This window comes from Cynocephalus volans, chromosome 10 (assembly GCF_027409185.1).
Source record: "Cynocephalus volans isolate mCynVol1 chromosome 10, mCynVol1.pri, whole genome shotgun sequence".
In the NCBI taxonomy this organism is placed as follows: domain Eukaryota; kingdom Metazoa; phylum Chordata; class Mammalia; order Dermoptera; family Cynocephalidae; genus Cynocephalus; species Cynocephalus volans.
The window spans coordinates 27,770,963-27,783,956 of NC_084469.1; the positions used below are offsets into that span (position 1 = coordinate 27,770,963).

General features: G+C 52.9%; 1 protein-coding gene across 2 annotated transcripts in view; it reads left to right on the forward strand.

The window, feature by feature from the left end:
- The window catches only part of ABR (ABR activator of RhoGEF and GTPase), a 185,427-nt gene that overhangs the window by 38,225 nt on the left and 134,208 nt on the right, over nucleotides 1-12,994 (forward strand). The window contains exon 1 of one of the 2 annotated variants that reach the window (XM_063108927.1): nucleotides 2,573-2,654. The exons of the other annotated variant lie outside the window; for it this stretch is intronic. Coding sequence (XP_062964997.1) covers nucleotides 2,594-2,654 — 61 coding nt within the window. The 5' untranslated portion in view covers nucleotides 2,573-2,593. Of the gene's footprint in view, nucleotides 1-2,572; nucleotides 2,655-12,994 lie in introns of those variants that run through there. 2 annotated transcript variants of the gene reach the window in all.

Here is a 12,994-nt window from a genome sequence, read left to right on the forward strand (position 1 = left end):
CTGTGTTCACAAGTCGGCTGACAGTAGAGGCAGCACGCATGGTGTTTAAGAGCATGAGCAGACTGCCAGGGTTCAAGTCCCAGCCCCCCACTTACTGTCTGGGGAGGTTATTTAGCTGCTCGGTGCCTCAGTTTTCTCATCTGAACAGTAATGTTCACGGTGACATGATCCCTGTGAACGAAGAACTAAGACCTGAGCCAGGCGCACAGTAGGCATTCAATGTTAGTAATTAGAAGTGTCCCTCCTTAAACAGCCTCCAAGATTGGTCTCTCCCTCTATCCTATATTGTGTTATGGAGTGGAAGGTCCAGGGCAGGATTGGACAGAATGTAGAAAAAAGCAAACTATGGCAACTGCAAAGAAGAACCACCACAACATTTTAGCTTGAAAGATGCTGAAAATAGCTTGTTCAAGCCTTTGTAGATAAAAATGTAAAATGCATGCAAATGTATGTGACTCACACAGAAACATACATCCAGGGCCTCCTCACAGCACCAGACGTGGCCATCAGGAAAATCCCCGTAATGTGGGGAGAAGGCCCAGGCTGTCTTGGTGGTGATTGTTGTCATTGTTGGGGAGGGGACAGTGCTGCTGTTTCCCTGGGCTGGTGACCACTGGTGGATGCAGCTCATGCTCCGATTTCTAGCTCTCTCCTGGGTCCTGTGCCTTCAGAGAGTTCCATGTGCAAAGAGAAGCCCGTGGTCCCTCCTTGCTCCTCCAGTCTCCCTCTCCCATCCTGGAGCTCTATTTCTGGAGCATTTCACTGGAGATGCACGCCTCCCTCCCTGCCAAGCTCCGGGTGCCTGCTTGGCCCTCCCAATCTTGTGTGCGAGTCAGGGACGGTGGGAGGGTGACAGCTGAGCAGGGAGGGGCAGCAAGAGACAGAGCCAGAGCCTGAGCCAAGAGCGCTGGGGTGGAGGAGAGCCCAGTGGTCACAGGGAGGGGCTCATGTTGAAAAACATCTGCAGTAGCCACCTGTGGAGGTTTCCACACTCCAGAGCATCTTCCCTGTGCCTCCATGAGCTCACACCAGCCTACTATGAGCCAGGGGCCACCATCTCCCCTTGGGCAGCTGAGGAGGCCCCTGTCCAAGCAGCCTAAGGGGCTGGACATAGGCTTCCTCTCAGCATCATGGCAGAGGGTCTGCTTCTCCCCTTAGAACTAGATCTTTTGTTGTTTGGCAGGGTTCTGTGGATGCTGACTACACTGCCCTCCACAGAGGTCAGGGTGAGCTTAACCTTGTAGGCCTCTGTAGAGCTGGGTCCCATGAAGGTTTTGCCAGGGGATGGGGTGGGGTGGACACTGCTCCATTATCGTTAAAGTCACTATCTGAGGTAAATAAATAGGCCAGTGCAGGGCTCCCTTGGTGGGCCCCACTGCCTCCCTTCCCTCGGGTTTAGGAAAGGAGCTTCAGCTCCTGCTGTCCTGGGCTGCCCTAACCTGACTCCTCTCCCTTCTCCAGAATCCAAGGAAGTCTGCAGGACTGAATCTGTGGGACAGTTAGCGTGGGTCCCCTAAAACCAGCACACAGGAGACAGGCATAAGGCCCCCTCAACTTCTTCCCTGCCCTCGAGGGGGCGTGTCTTCGTTAGGAGGAATTTTGTTTCTAAAGGTTCTGTTCTCTGAGGCGTCGTGACCCCAGACTTCCCTCAACTTGTATGTGACTGTGCATACACATAATGAGCCGGCTGGGCTGGGGTCCCCAGGGAGGGCTCCTTGGGGGCAGCTGGTGGAGACCCTGGAGCTTCTCTTGTACACCAGTTTGTCCTCCCGCCCAGAGGGGCATGTATGAGATTTTGTTTTTCCTCCGAAGCCCCTTGACCCCGCTTTCCCGCCTTTCTCCAGCCGCTGCCCCTGATGTGTAGGGCGGGAATTAGGGCGCTCTAAGGTCAAGGGGGTTTAAATACATGGGGCACTGTTCAGGTTTGGAAGGAAAGAGTCCCTGTGCGCCAAGCCTTCCTACGGGCGCGCAGGACATTAACCCCATCAGCGCCGCCCCCACGCTTGCCTCGGGGAGGGGCCTGGCGGCTGCACCGGGCCCCGAAACTGCGCTTAGAGATCCTGGGGTGGCAGGTGATGTCACCCCCGCGGCCCCTAGTCTGCGGGTTGGCCAGAACTCCGCCGAGCCCAACCAGGGCAGGAGGAGGAGCCCGGTCTGCGCCGCCAACAGACCCCCGCGGGCCACTGCTCGCGCACCGGCTGGAGCCCTCTCGCGGGCGTGCTCGGGGCCCGGGGCTGCTGCCCACGCCCCCACCCGGGCCGGAGGCGCGCTGCGGCGGGGGGTGGGGACGCGCCGGAGCCTCGCGTCGATTGGTCGCGGCCCCCGCCTCCGCCCCCGGACGCCCCGCGGCCCCGGAGAAGTTGCGATTTGGCGGGTCGCGGGCTGCGGGGCCGCGGCTCCGGGATCCGCAGCGGCCGGAAGGTTCTCGGGGGCGCTCGCCCGCCTCGCCTCCTCCCCGGCGGCCCCGGCTCGCTCCTCCCCGCTACCTGTGTCCCTGCCTCTCCCCGCCCGCCCGCCTGCGCCCTCCTCCTTTGTTGTGCGATGCGGGTCGGGTTTCCGATCTGACGGAGCCGCGGTCGCCGTCGCCGCGGGCATGGAGCCGCTCAGCCACCGGGGCCTGCCGCGCCTGTCCTGGATCGACACCCTCTACAGCAGTACGTGCGCGCTCGGGCCGGGAGCCGGGAGCCGGGCGCCGGGAGCCGGGGGGGAGCGGGGGCTGCGGGCGCGGGCGGCCGGGTGCCCCGAGGGGCAGGAGGCGGGGAGCGGCGTGGGGCGTCCGGAGTGGACTTCGAGAGAGTGGGGGACAGCAGTGCACCGACGGGGCCGGGAGAGCTGTGTCACCTCCCCTCCCACCTGTTGTGTGACCCAGCACGCCCCAACCCTGAGGAGAGGGGACGGCGCTCTGAGGGGGCCGTTTTGGGAAAGTCCTTGGCGCCTGAGTTTGCCACATCAGGGGCTTCCTGAGGCCGGGTGCGGCTCGGGGTAGGGGTGGGATCGGGTGGGCAGGGGACACTCTAGATGCAGATCTCCGTGGGGCCATTTGGATGAAGGAGCCCAAATCCGGGCTCAGCAGTCTTTTCTGCCGGCCTCATCACCACCCGCCTCCGTCATCACCACCAACCTCCCCCAAAAGAAAAAAAAAAAAAAAACCTTCTCGGGTTCTCCACCCCCTCACTCCCAAATCTGCCGCGATCGTGGGATTGCTCTGGCACAGCCAGGGGGATGTGTAACACATCACTGGGACGGCCTGGGGGCTTGGGCCGAACGTGAGTCGCCCCCACCCTCACCCTGCCTTGCTTAGGTGGCTGAAGTGACACTGTCCCTTCTCCCCACCCCTCCCTTGAGACGTCTTCCCCGGCCGCTTTCAGTGATGTAGGAGAGGATGCTACTGGCCTCTTAGGAGGACAGTGAGTGGTTTTCACTCTTCCTGATCCACTCGAGTGGGACCCTCCCGCACTCTCTTGCGACGTCTCCCAGCCCAGAGTCCTGAGGCAGGCGCTGGGGGAGGCAGGTGGAGCCCGGTTCTGGTCTGGACACTGGGTGCCATGGAACAAGGACATTTTTAAGGGTCAAGCTGACTCGAGTTCCTTGAGAACAGTCATATTGGGGGGAGAGGAGTGGAAAAGGATGATGCCTTGAGCCCCAGTGTCTTGTCCCGAAGGCTCTGCAGCGCCCAGCGTGCAGCCTCTGACCTCGGCATCCCCATGTCTCCTTCTTCCTCCCCCTTCCTTCCATCCTCCCTTCCTTCCTCTCCTCTCCCTAGGAGCTCTCCTTGTGATGGTTCATTCTGCTTTGGATTTTCAACTTCAAAGGGGCAAAGCTGGATCCCCTGGGTGTGGGGTCCTGCGCCAGGCGCAGCCACTCCATCTGCTCCTTCCCCTGCAGAAGCCAGCATCGTGGGGTGAAGGTCAGGGCCCACGGCTGTGTGGCGTGTGTGTGCACGTGTGTCTGCGTGAATGGGGGCACACATCTGTTCAGAGCCCTGATGCAGATCAGCTCCTGACCTGAAGGAAGGATTAGTGACCTCCTCTTAGCTGTGCTCTTGCAAACAGCAGTCATAACAATGCCTCATATTCACATGCCGCTTATGTTCCTGAATATTTCTAGCTCTTTGCAAAACCCAGTACTGGTTTCCCTATTTTCCAAAGCATGGAATCCTATGGAAACCTGTATCTGGCTTTCTCTTCGTTGCTGAAGGAGACGTCTCCGACCTGATCATTTCCAAGTCCCCCACCCCTCACCCCCATATCCCAGCCTGGAGCAGAGAAGCAAAATTGCCTGAGGCCGCCTTGAAAATTCCTGAGTACTGGAGGAATACCGGAAAAGGGAATTAGGCCAAGGGCCTCTTTGGGGGTACTGCTAACCAGCCCTGAGGCAGGCAGGCTGGCATCTGTGCTGTCTGCCCTGCTGCTGCCCTGGCCTCTGGGCTCCTGGGGCAGCCTGGGGTGGAAGGGGGCACTGACTTGGCAGCATAGTGAGGAGTCCCTGCCTCCCTCCTTAAAATGACTTATTTGACAGCCGTAGCATGAGGCTTCCTGGGGAGGTGCTGTGCAGTTTGGGCTGTTAGCCATCAAGTTTCCTCTTGACAAGATCCTAGATTAAAACAAATACCCGGGCTGTCATTTGCCTGGCAGCATGGTTTTTGTGGCTCCCAGAGGAAGTTCTTCTGCCTCTTGGGAAGCTGTTTGTTACAAGGCTCACAATCCTGGGGTGGCAAGTCCCCACAAATACATTACTATTGTATTGTAAAGGGAGGTGTACCCAGAGCACAGGGCAGCCAGTGTGACTTCTTGAAGATGTGAATGGCCCAGTGATAGACACTCCTTCTAAGTGTCGCTGCTGCCTACTATATGCCAGGCACTGTGCTAGGCACTTTCTATCCATTTTCTTCAAACCTCACAACTCTGTAACAGTTACAGATTAGGAAAGAGAGGCTCAGCTCAGTAAGCTCAAATTATTTACTTAAGGCCACAAAACATGCAAATGACAGAGCTGGAATTCAGAACATATCCTAGGACAGTGAGGAGGACTCACTGGATGAGTTACCTGGATAAGTCTGAACTTATTCAAGGCCTTGGAATGTCATAGAATGGGGGACATCTGTCTCTTTAGTTCTTTGTCACAGAGTTCTCCCTGAAATGGTCCAGCAGGATGAGTGGCTCAATAACTCTGACCTCAACCTGTCCTGTGTCTCTGGCAGGACCTTGGGGCTGGGCCTGGAACCCAGGCAGGGGTGGCTGAGACTCTGTCTGAGCCCACTGAGGCCAGTGGTCCCTCCCTTTGCACACTTCTTGCCAATTAGCCCCTCCCCTTGCACACTTCTTGCCTTTAGAATTGTCAACTCATTCTTTCTGGCTTCAGCATCTGTGCCAGGAGAAGTGTGCCCACTTCCATTGCAGGTTAATGGTCATTTGATAAGGGGTGGCAGCAGATTCCCTCTCTTTCCTGTGGCGAAAGTCCTAAAGTATTGGGGTAATCGTGATTTGTCTGACTCAAGGAGATGGGTTAAGTCCCAGTTGCCATTGTGATCTGGGACTTATCGAAGCAGGGTCCTTTGCCGCTGATAAACTTGCGTGGCAGGTAAGGGTTGCAGCCATCCTGAATTCCTCTCTCTGTACCATTCATTTTCCTGCTTTAATGTAATAATGTCAGCTTCACCCCTCAGTATCTTGCCCAGATTCTTTCCCTAGGGCTGGAGTGATTCTCTCTCTGGGGCTGTTTTCTTCTTCATCTTAACTCCTCTGTCTTTCACCACCCTTTCCACTAAACACCACCAAACACTTACCACCTTCCCTTTGCTTTCCTCTGTACCATGGGACTAGGTTAGATTAAATTAAGTTTTGTGGGGTAACCAAAAAATGTGGGGAGGGGGGTGTTTTGAAACTTCCTCTGTCCCTCAGAGTGGCAACAGCCCCCCAAGCAGATCTAGACTGTGACATATGCTTGCCCCAGGCTGACTGGTAATCTGGCACCTCTTCAAATGGGAAGTCTTAAATACATGTTCAGGATTTATTTAGAAGAGAGGCTGAGGGCTGCATTTCAGGTTTCTTCCTTTACTATTTCAGCCTCTTTTTTGTCCCAAGCAAGTCAATTCTGGTCCCAGACATACTTACCCTAATGAGCCAAGCAAAAGCCTGCAGTTACTTGGACCTCATAGAAGGCAGAACATGACCATCTGTTGTTACCAGAGCTTGTCTTTTGGAGCTAACTTCTCTTACCCCAAGCAGCATTTCTAAGGGATATTTTGATCTCTTATGATATTTTCATGCCCTTTATAGACTCGGTGCCCCATCCAAGGGCCAGGAAAGTGTTTGGGGCTTTGGGGATACAAACCCATCTCCAGATGATTATGAGCCTGCCTCAGTTTCTATACTAGCTACAACAAGAACCAAGCCACTGGCCTAACTGTGAGTTTGATCAGAGTAGCTCACTCACCCAGACTGTATCAGACAGCCCCTGACATGCTAGTGAACACCTGCAGATGGATGCTTGCTTTTTCTCTGAATAGCCCCAGTAATACATTCCTAATTGTCAACACCAGCCCATAATTGTTATGACTGCTGGAGTCTCAGAGGTGGAGCTGGCAGAAGAATTAAGTCATCTACTCAGAGAAATATAATTTGTTGTTGTTGTGATTGTTGCTGTTGTTGTTCTTTGTTCCTGTCACTTCTTCCTTTTCTCATTCATGGAGGATTAGCTAGAAAGTACTGTAAGGTGAGTAGAGGACTGGGGAATGGTGAGGAAATCCATTCTTCCTCACCCCGGGGGAGGATGGAAGACTTGGGCTGTTTTCTTTCTGACGTATGATCTGTTTCCAGGGTGATTCTGGCACCTTCCTGGTGCCCACTTCTCTGAAATGTGAGGCTACAATGTCTCCCATGGGTGTCCAGTGATTAATTAGTTAATGTTTATAAAGTGCTTTGAAGATGAGGAGTGCTGTTGAACTGCTCCGCTGTCCAGCTTGTCACGGTCCTCGTCATGAACACGGATCTGTGAAAGGCTTGCAGATGAGTTTGGAAGGGGCTGGGAGAGTAGCGAGGGGACTAGCAGGAACAGTATTGGACCAGCTTTTTAGGTGGTGCCTAGGCCAGTGCCTAAGCCTCTGATAGTTTTTGGTTGCATGAATGTGAGAGGGAAGAGGAAACTTTTGGGTTCTTGGCTCCTTTAACTCCGTACTCCACTGGAAATCCCAGAAACCGATTAGCTGGCCCATTCACAAGTTTCCTGGTGTGTGGATTTAGTAATTGTAGTAGCTGTAGTGGAGTTGGAGACCACCCAAGGGAGTCCCGCACTTTGCTAGGGATTGTGATTGGAAGACTTCACTGCCAGTGTTTGTGCTGCAGCTGTTTGGCTCAGCTTGAGCCCTTCAGGGGCAAACCTGGAACGAGGCAGCTTCAAGACAACTCCACATCCTTTGCCTCCTACCGGGCCCTTGGCTGTGGTAGGCTAAAGTGATGCGCTGGGGGTTGGAGCACCCATCTTGCCCTACCTACAAGGTCTTGGCACCTTCCTCTGAGTGACTGCTTGTACCATGAGAGAGACCTCCAGGCTTACCTGTCTCCAGGGCTGCAGTTGGGGAGGCTTTGACACGTAGCCTTGGCCTGCCTCAGCTTGAGTTTCTTAGGGTAGGATATGGTCATTTGGAGCCATGGGTGTCCCTGGTTGCCAGGGGGAGTGTCCCACTGGTCCCCGAAGCTGGGGGAGAACCTGATCCAGACCCTGTGAATGAGGAAGAAGGAAGAAATCAGGGCAACAGGCAGACTACAGAATGCACCTCCATATGGAGGTTGAGGATAGAGGCCCAATCCTTCCCCCTGCCCAAGGCATTTGTCAAAGAGCCCTTTGAGGTGGGACCAACCGGTACCATGACCACTTGTGGATGGGGCAGCCAGTTCTCTGTCCCCAGATTCAGACCTGATTTGGGCTTCTCACTCAGTTTTCAGCCCCCATGTTTCAATTCCTATCTCTTCCTGCCCTTCATTCATCACCACACACCAGAACAAAAGATGAATGTGGGTTTACCGGCCACACAGAAAATGTCAGGGTCACCTGGTCTTCAGGAGATGGGGCCAGGTGGGGTGGGCTCAGTGCTGACCTGATTGGTCAGGTGCCATCCCTCTCTTCCTTATCTCTGCCCTCGCCTCTGATGCCATCATGTCCCTCTGTATCACAGGTGGATGAGGCAGATGTGGTCAGGCATTTTGCTTAAGGTGAGCAAGGTCTCTGGAAGGGGTTGGGTGGCCGGGAGGCCTCTGGTGGACCAGTGCCGAAGGAGCTGAGTCCTGTCACTCCAGGCACATGGCCGTTGGCCTCCCTCGTGTGTTGATGGAACTGTTGTTACTGCCTAGACAAGGCCAGTATTGACTGGTGATCTGTGGGTTTACTCAGGGATATTGGGGAAGGATGTGGCCATGATTGCCTTTATGGGATTGAAGGGCTGATCCTGTTAGTGTGCTGGGCTAACCCTTTCCTCCTGGGCATTGCCTCCCAGGCAGCAGCAAGAATTTAATGGATCAAGATTATGGAGACCAAAAATGCCGTGTAATTAAAGCCAGTTATTTCCCTGGCTGGGGGACATCTACTCCCCACAGAAGCAATTGATTTCCTCACTTGTGATTACCCTCTCCAGCTGTGCATTACTCTGGGCCTAAACAGCTGTGGGCCATCTTTTTGAGTGAGTCTCTCCCTTAAAGGCACAGTTTAGGAGAAACACCCCTCTCTGAGAGTTTTGGGGTCAGAGTGGTGGTGTGTTCTTTGCGATGGTACCCCCTGGAGTTGTTCTATGTGATGGCACCCAAATGGGGGCCTCTGAGAAATGTGTCTGGATTCTGCAGGAGGTACGTAGAAACCTCATCCCTGGATCTCCCAGAACCACTGGCCCATGAAAATAAAGTCCATCAGTCCTGCTGGGTTCATAGAAGTCAGGTTTGTTTGTTATTTTTAATTTTGTCTAGAAAGAATGGAAGAGAACATAACATTTAAATTTATTTATTTGGCAGCTGGCCAGTATGGGGATCTGAACCCATGACCTTGGTTTTATAAGGCTGTGCTCTAACCAACTGAGCTAACCGGCCAGCCGGAACATAACATTTAATCAGCCCTGCTTTGTGCAGATGCTGTGCTGGGTATGTTCTGTACTTTATCGTTACAATCCAGAAAGGGCATCTGTTGTCATCACGCTGTTTTATAGATGAGGAAACTGAGGCCCTGAGAGGTTAAGTTATTGCTGAAAGTCTCCCAGTGGGAGCTGGATCAGATATCAGATCTCTCCAGCTCTATAAGAGCCCATTCAGCTTCCAACAGCAGTGATGATTAAAGCCCATACCGACTGATACCTGCCATGTGTCAACATTGGCCTAGGCACTTCTCAGGTGCTATCACTAGTCCACTTAGCCCCTATCTTATGGGATTATTCTCTCTGTTTTAGAGGGAGGGGCTCAGGGAAGATGAGAATTCAAGGTTACAGAGCTGGAGTACAAGCCAGGAACTGAGCACCAGGTTGGCCTGACTCTAAACTGTGCTTTCTCCCTCACTCTTGCCTTTCGCAGCGATGCCAGTGAGGGCCCCTTGGAAGCTGGTATTTCACTGAGGTTGATTGATCAGGTTCATCTCTCTAGCGAGAATGACAATTGTGAAGACTGTGTCTTGGCTCCCGCATGGTAGTGGGCAGCTCTCAGTCCCCAAGTGTCCTGTAAGTGCTCACCAACCAGGCCGCCTCTTCCTAGGGGATGATCCTTAGGAAATATCCCACTTGGAGCCCATATTTCAGCATTACTTTGTTCCTGGGATTATTGGCAAGAAGTGCTGATTGTTAACAGAAAGGGGGGGATGGGGTGGGGAAGAGAGAAAATAGACTTTGGGCATAGGGATGCAGTATAGCTAGCGCCCAGTTTCCAGAGCAGAGCAGGGCCAGGAGCAAGCAAGTGGGGACTGGGGAGAAGAGAGGACTTGGCAGAGCCCAAGCATGCTGGCCCTGTGCTCCGGCCTCTTTAAATTCACCTCCACAATTTCAAAAGGAGAATAAAGAGAGCCCTCAGCCATAAATCAGGCCACTGAGCAGCAAGGTCCTTTGCCGAAGCCAAGGGCCCATTGGCCTGCAGATCCGGCTGCTGTGTTTGAACTCACCCACGCGCAGCATGTTAATGATGGCTCGGTGCTGCAGATCTTCCAGCCCCACTCCCCACACCCATGAAGGCCCCTAAGCACAAGCTGAGAGGCCAGTATTTTGGGGGGAGCCTGTGCCTGGAGGCTTACACTTTAGAAGATGCCCCTTTGGCTGGGGCCAGAAAGGACAGAACTAGATTAGAGACCCTATTGCACAAAGGGTTCTTGTATGACAGAGGAGAGGAAAGTCTACCCTGAGCTGAGAACCACAGCAGAAAGGTAAGAATGGCGAAGGGGGATGCGCCTCAACTCCATTCTCTTCCTTTCCCCCTTGCTGCTCAAAATCTCAGTGGCAGCTGCTCCCTTCCTTCACTGAGTCTGTAGGCATTTTTAGGAACCCCTGCTTGATCGGGTATAGGGACCCATGAATTACCCCCATCCCCCCAGTTACTTACTTTCTTGTAGGGGAGCAAATGTGGAATTCCAGTTGGCCCTAGGGCCTTAGTGTCTCCCAACCCCTCTCCTCCCACCACCCTGATCCTGCAGCCCCAGCCTCTCCCTCTTGTGGCCCCCGCTGTGCCCTCCCCACCCCCATGGTTCCAGGATGTAGCCAGAGCAGAGGCTCAACTTGACAGGCTCCGTCCTCCAGGCACCCCTCCTTGGTGCTGTCTACCCCTCGCCCACCCAGAGCTTTCTCCTGCTCTTCCTGCCCTTCCCCTTGACCCTCCTTCTCATGCTTCATCACTTCATTTCAAGGGAAGAGACATCTCTTAGGGAAGACCAGGGAAACAGGGCTTGCCAAGCCCTCTACAGTTTAGAGGGTCGGGAGAGCAGATCCTGGTGGTGGGGATCCCTTCCCTCCTAAAGAACACACGCTCACTCTAGTGCTTCCCCACAGTGCTTTCTTGGTTGAAGCCATGACTTGGTGTGAGCTGCCTGTGTTCTCCCTCACCCCAGCAGGGTTGGGGAGCACCCACTTATCCAATAATCTCGTGGCAGTGGCTGTTCTTGTCACTTCTGTGTGTGATGAGAAAGGAGCCTGGTGGGGAGGTCCAGGGTGTAACATTAAGGGAAATTCGCTCATGGGTGGTCTGGCCAAAGGAGTCAACGCCTCACCATTGGAATTAAGGTAGCAGAGGCCAGGAGCACCTACCAACCAACAGGAGGTTGGGCTGGAGAGTGACTTGCTAACTCTTATTGGACTGCAGCCAGTGCATAATATATACATTTTGCCTTATAAGCCACTATACACACAAACTGAAACAAAGTTTCTGGAACATTTACAACGCACTCAGTTTTTGATGCCCTTCTATTCTATTCCATTCCACTCCTTTAAAAACAAAAAATGTGCTGGTCATGACCTACTATCTTGATTTCATGACCTGCAATTTAGAAAGAACAGTGGACAAGATGATCTCAAAGCTCTCTTGTTAACTGTAGGGAATACTAATCTACCAAACTGCAGTCATTTATATACCACTGTTGTGATTTTTGCCATATTAATACACTTTCGTTATTACGGACTTAATGTTTTTCTTCAATTTGATTCATTGTTCAAATATAACTTAGAAAAGAAACTAATGGAAAACCTGTACCACTTGCAATAAATAAAAAGTTACCTTACAAGTAAATGCTCTATAAACTAAACAGTGTTATTAATTCTAGTTACATACTGTTGCTCTTGGAAGAATCTAATTCTGAGCCTCTTGTTTATTTGTTTAAAGGGAGATAAAGGAAGGAGGATAGAGAGATGTTAAAGACGTACTTGTGCCAAACAGAGTCTTTCTTCTTCAGTAATGGGAAAGATTGAAAGGAATCAAGAAGGGAATAATTTCCTTAACATGTGATTGAGAATGCTTGAATGCAGTGTGGCATGCACACAGATGCTAATCAAAGGGCCCTCTGCATTGGTGGCTATTCCATCTACCCAGAGTGGTAGGCCCCACTACTTTCTTGTAGTGGGAGAGGGGGAGGGAGGAGATGGTATTCTCCTAGGACCAAATACTCTACAGCAGCTTTTCAAACTCTAATGAGCCCACCTGGGGCTCTAGTTAAGCTGCAGATTCTTATTCAGTAGGTCTGGGATAATGCCCAAGGTTCTGCATTCATGCAAGCTCCCAAGTGCTGCTGCTGCTCCCAAGTCCAGGGACCACAGTTTCAGTTGCAGAGATCCAGGTTCCTTTACTGCCACTAATAGGGGACTGACTGCAGACCCCGAGCCAAGTCAGACCCTTTTGTAGCTCTGGATTCTGGCCAGATGAAAAGCAACCCCTGATCTATTTCCCCTTTGATCCATTTCCCCCCAAAAATAAAAATAAAAAAGCAATCGATTGGACACCTAATGGGTGCCAGTCTAGAGCTAGTGTTCTCACATTTCTGATCTCATTTCATCCTCACCATCAACCCGTGAAAGGTTGTTGCCCTCATTTTAAGGATGAGAAGGGGAGCAGCCGTTGTGATTGGCCTCTGCTGGTGGCTTCTGCCATGGGGGGCACCCACCATGGGGGGTACACAGGGTCTCCTCTGCCCTCCCCCTTCCTGAGTGGCAGAAGCCCAGGCATCTGGCCTTTGTGAGTGCTGCTGTCTAGACAAAACCCATGTCCTCCCCACCCCTATTTTCCCCCTGCAGGGCCAACTTCGTTAATGGAGCAGAAAGCCTTGGTTGTTACTTTTCCAGTGCATCACTGAGAGGGTTGATGAGAGACCAGCTGGTGTGCCATCCAGCCATGTGGAACGGCCACTTTCCCTTGATTTAGGCTGGTGAGCATTTTGCAAACCCCATGGCAGCTCCTGACCAAACGTTCCCTCCTTGGGAGGCCTGGATGATGCCTACCTGGGTGGGCCAGTAGGTACTGTGTGCCGTCTTTGGGTGTAGAACCTTCAGAGAGCA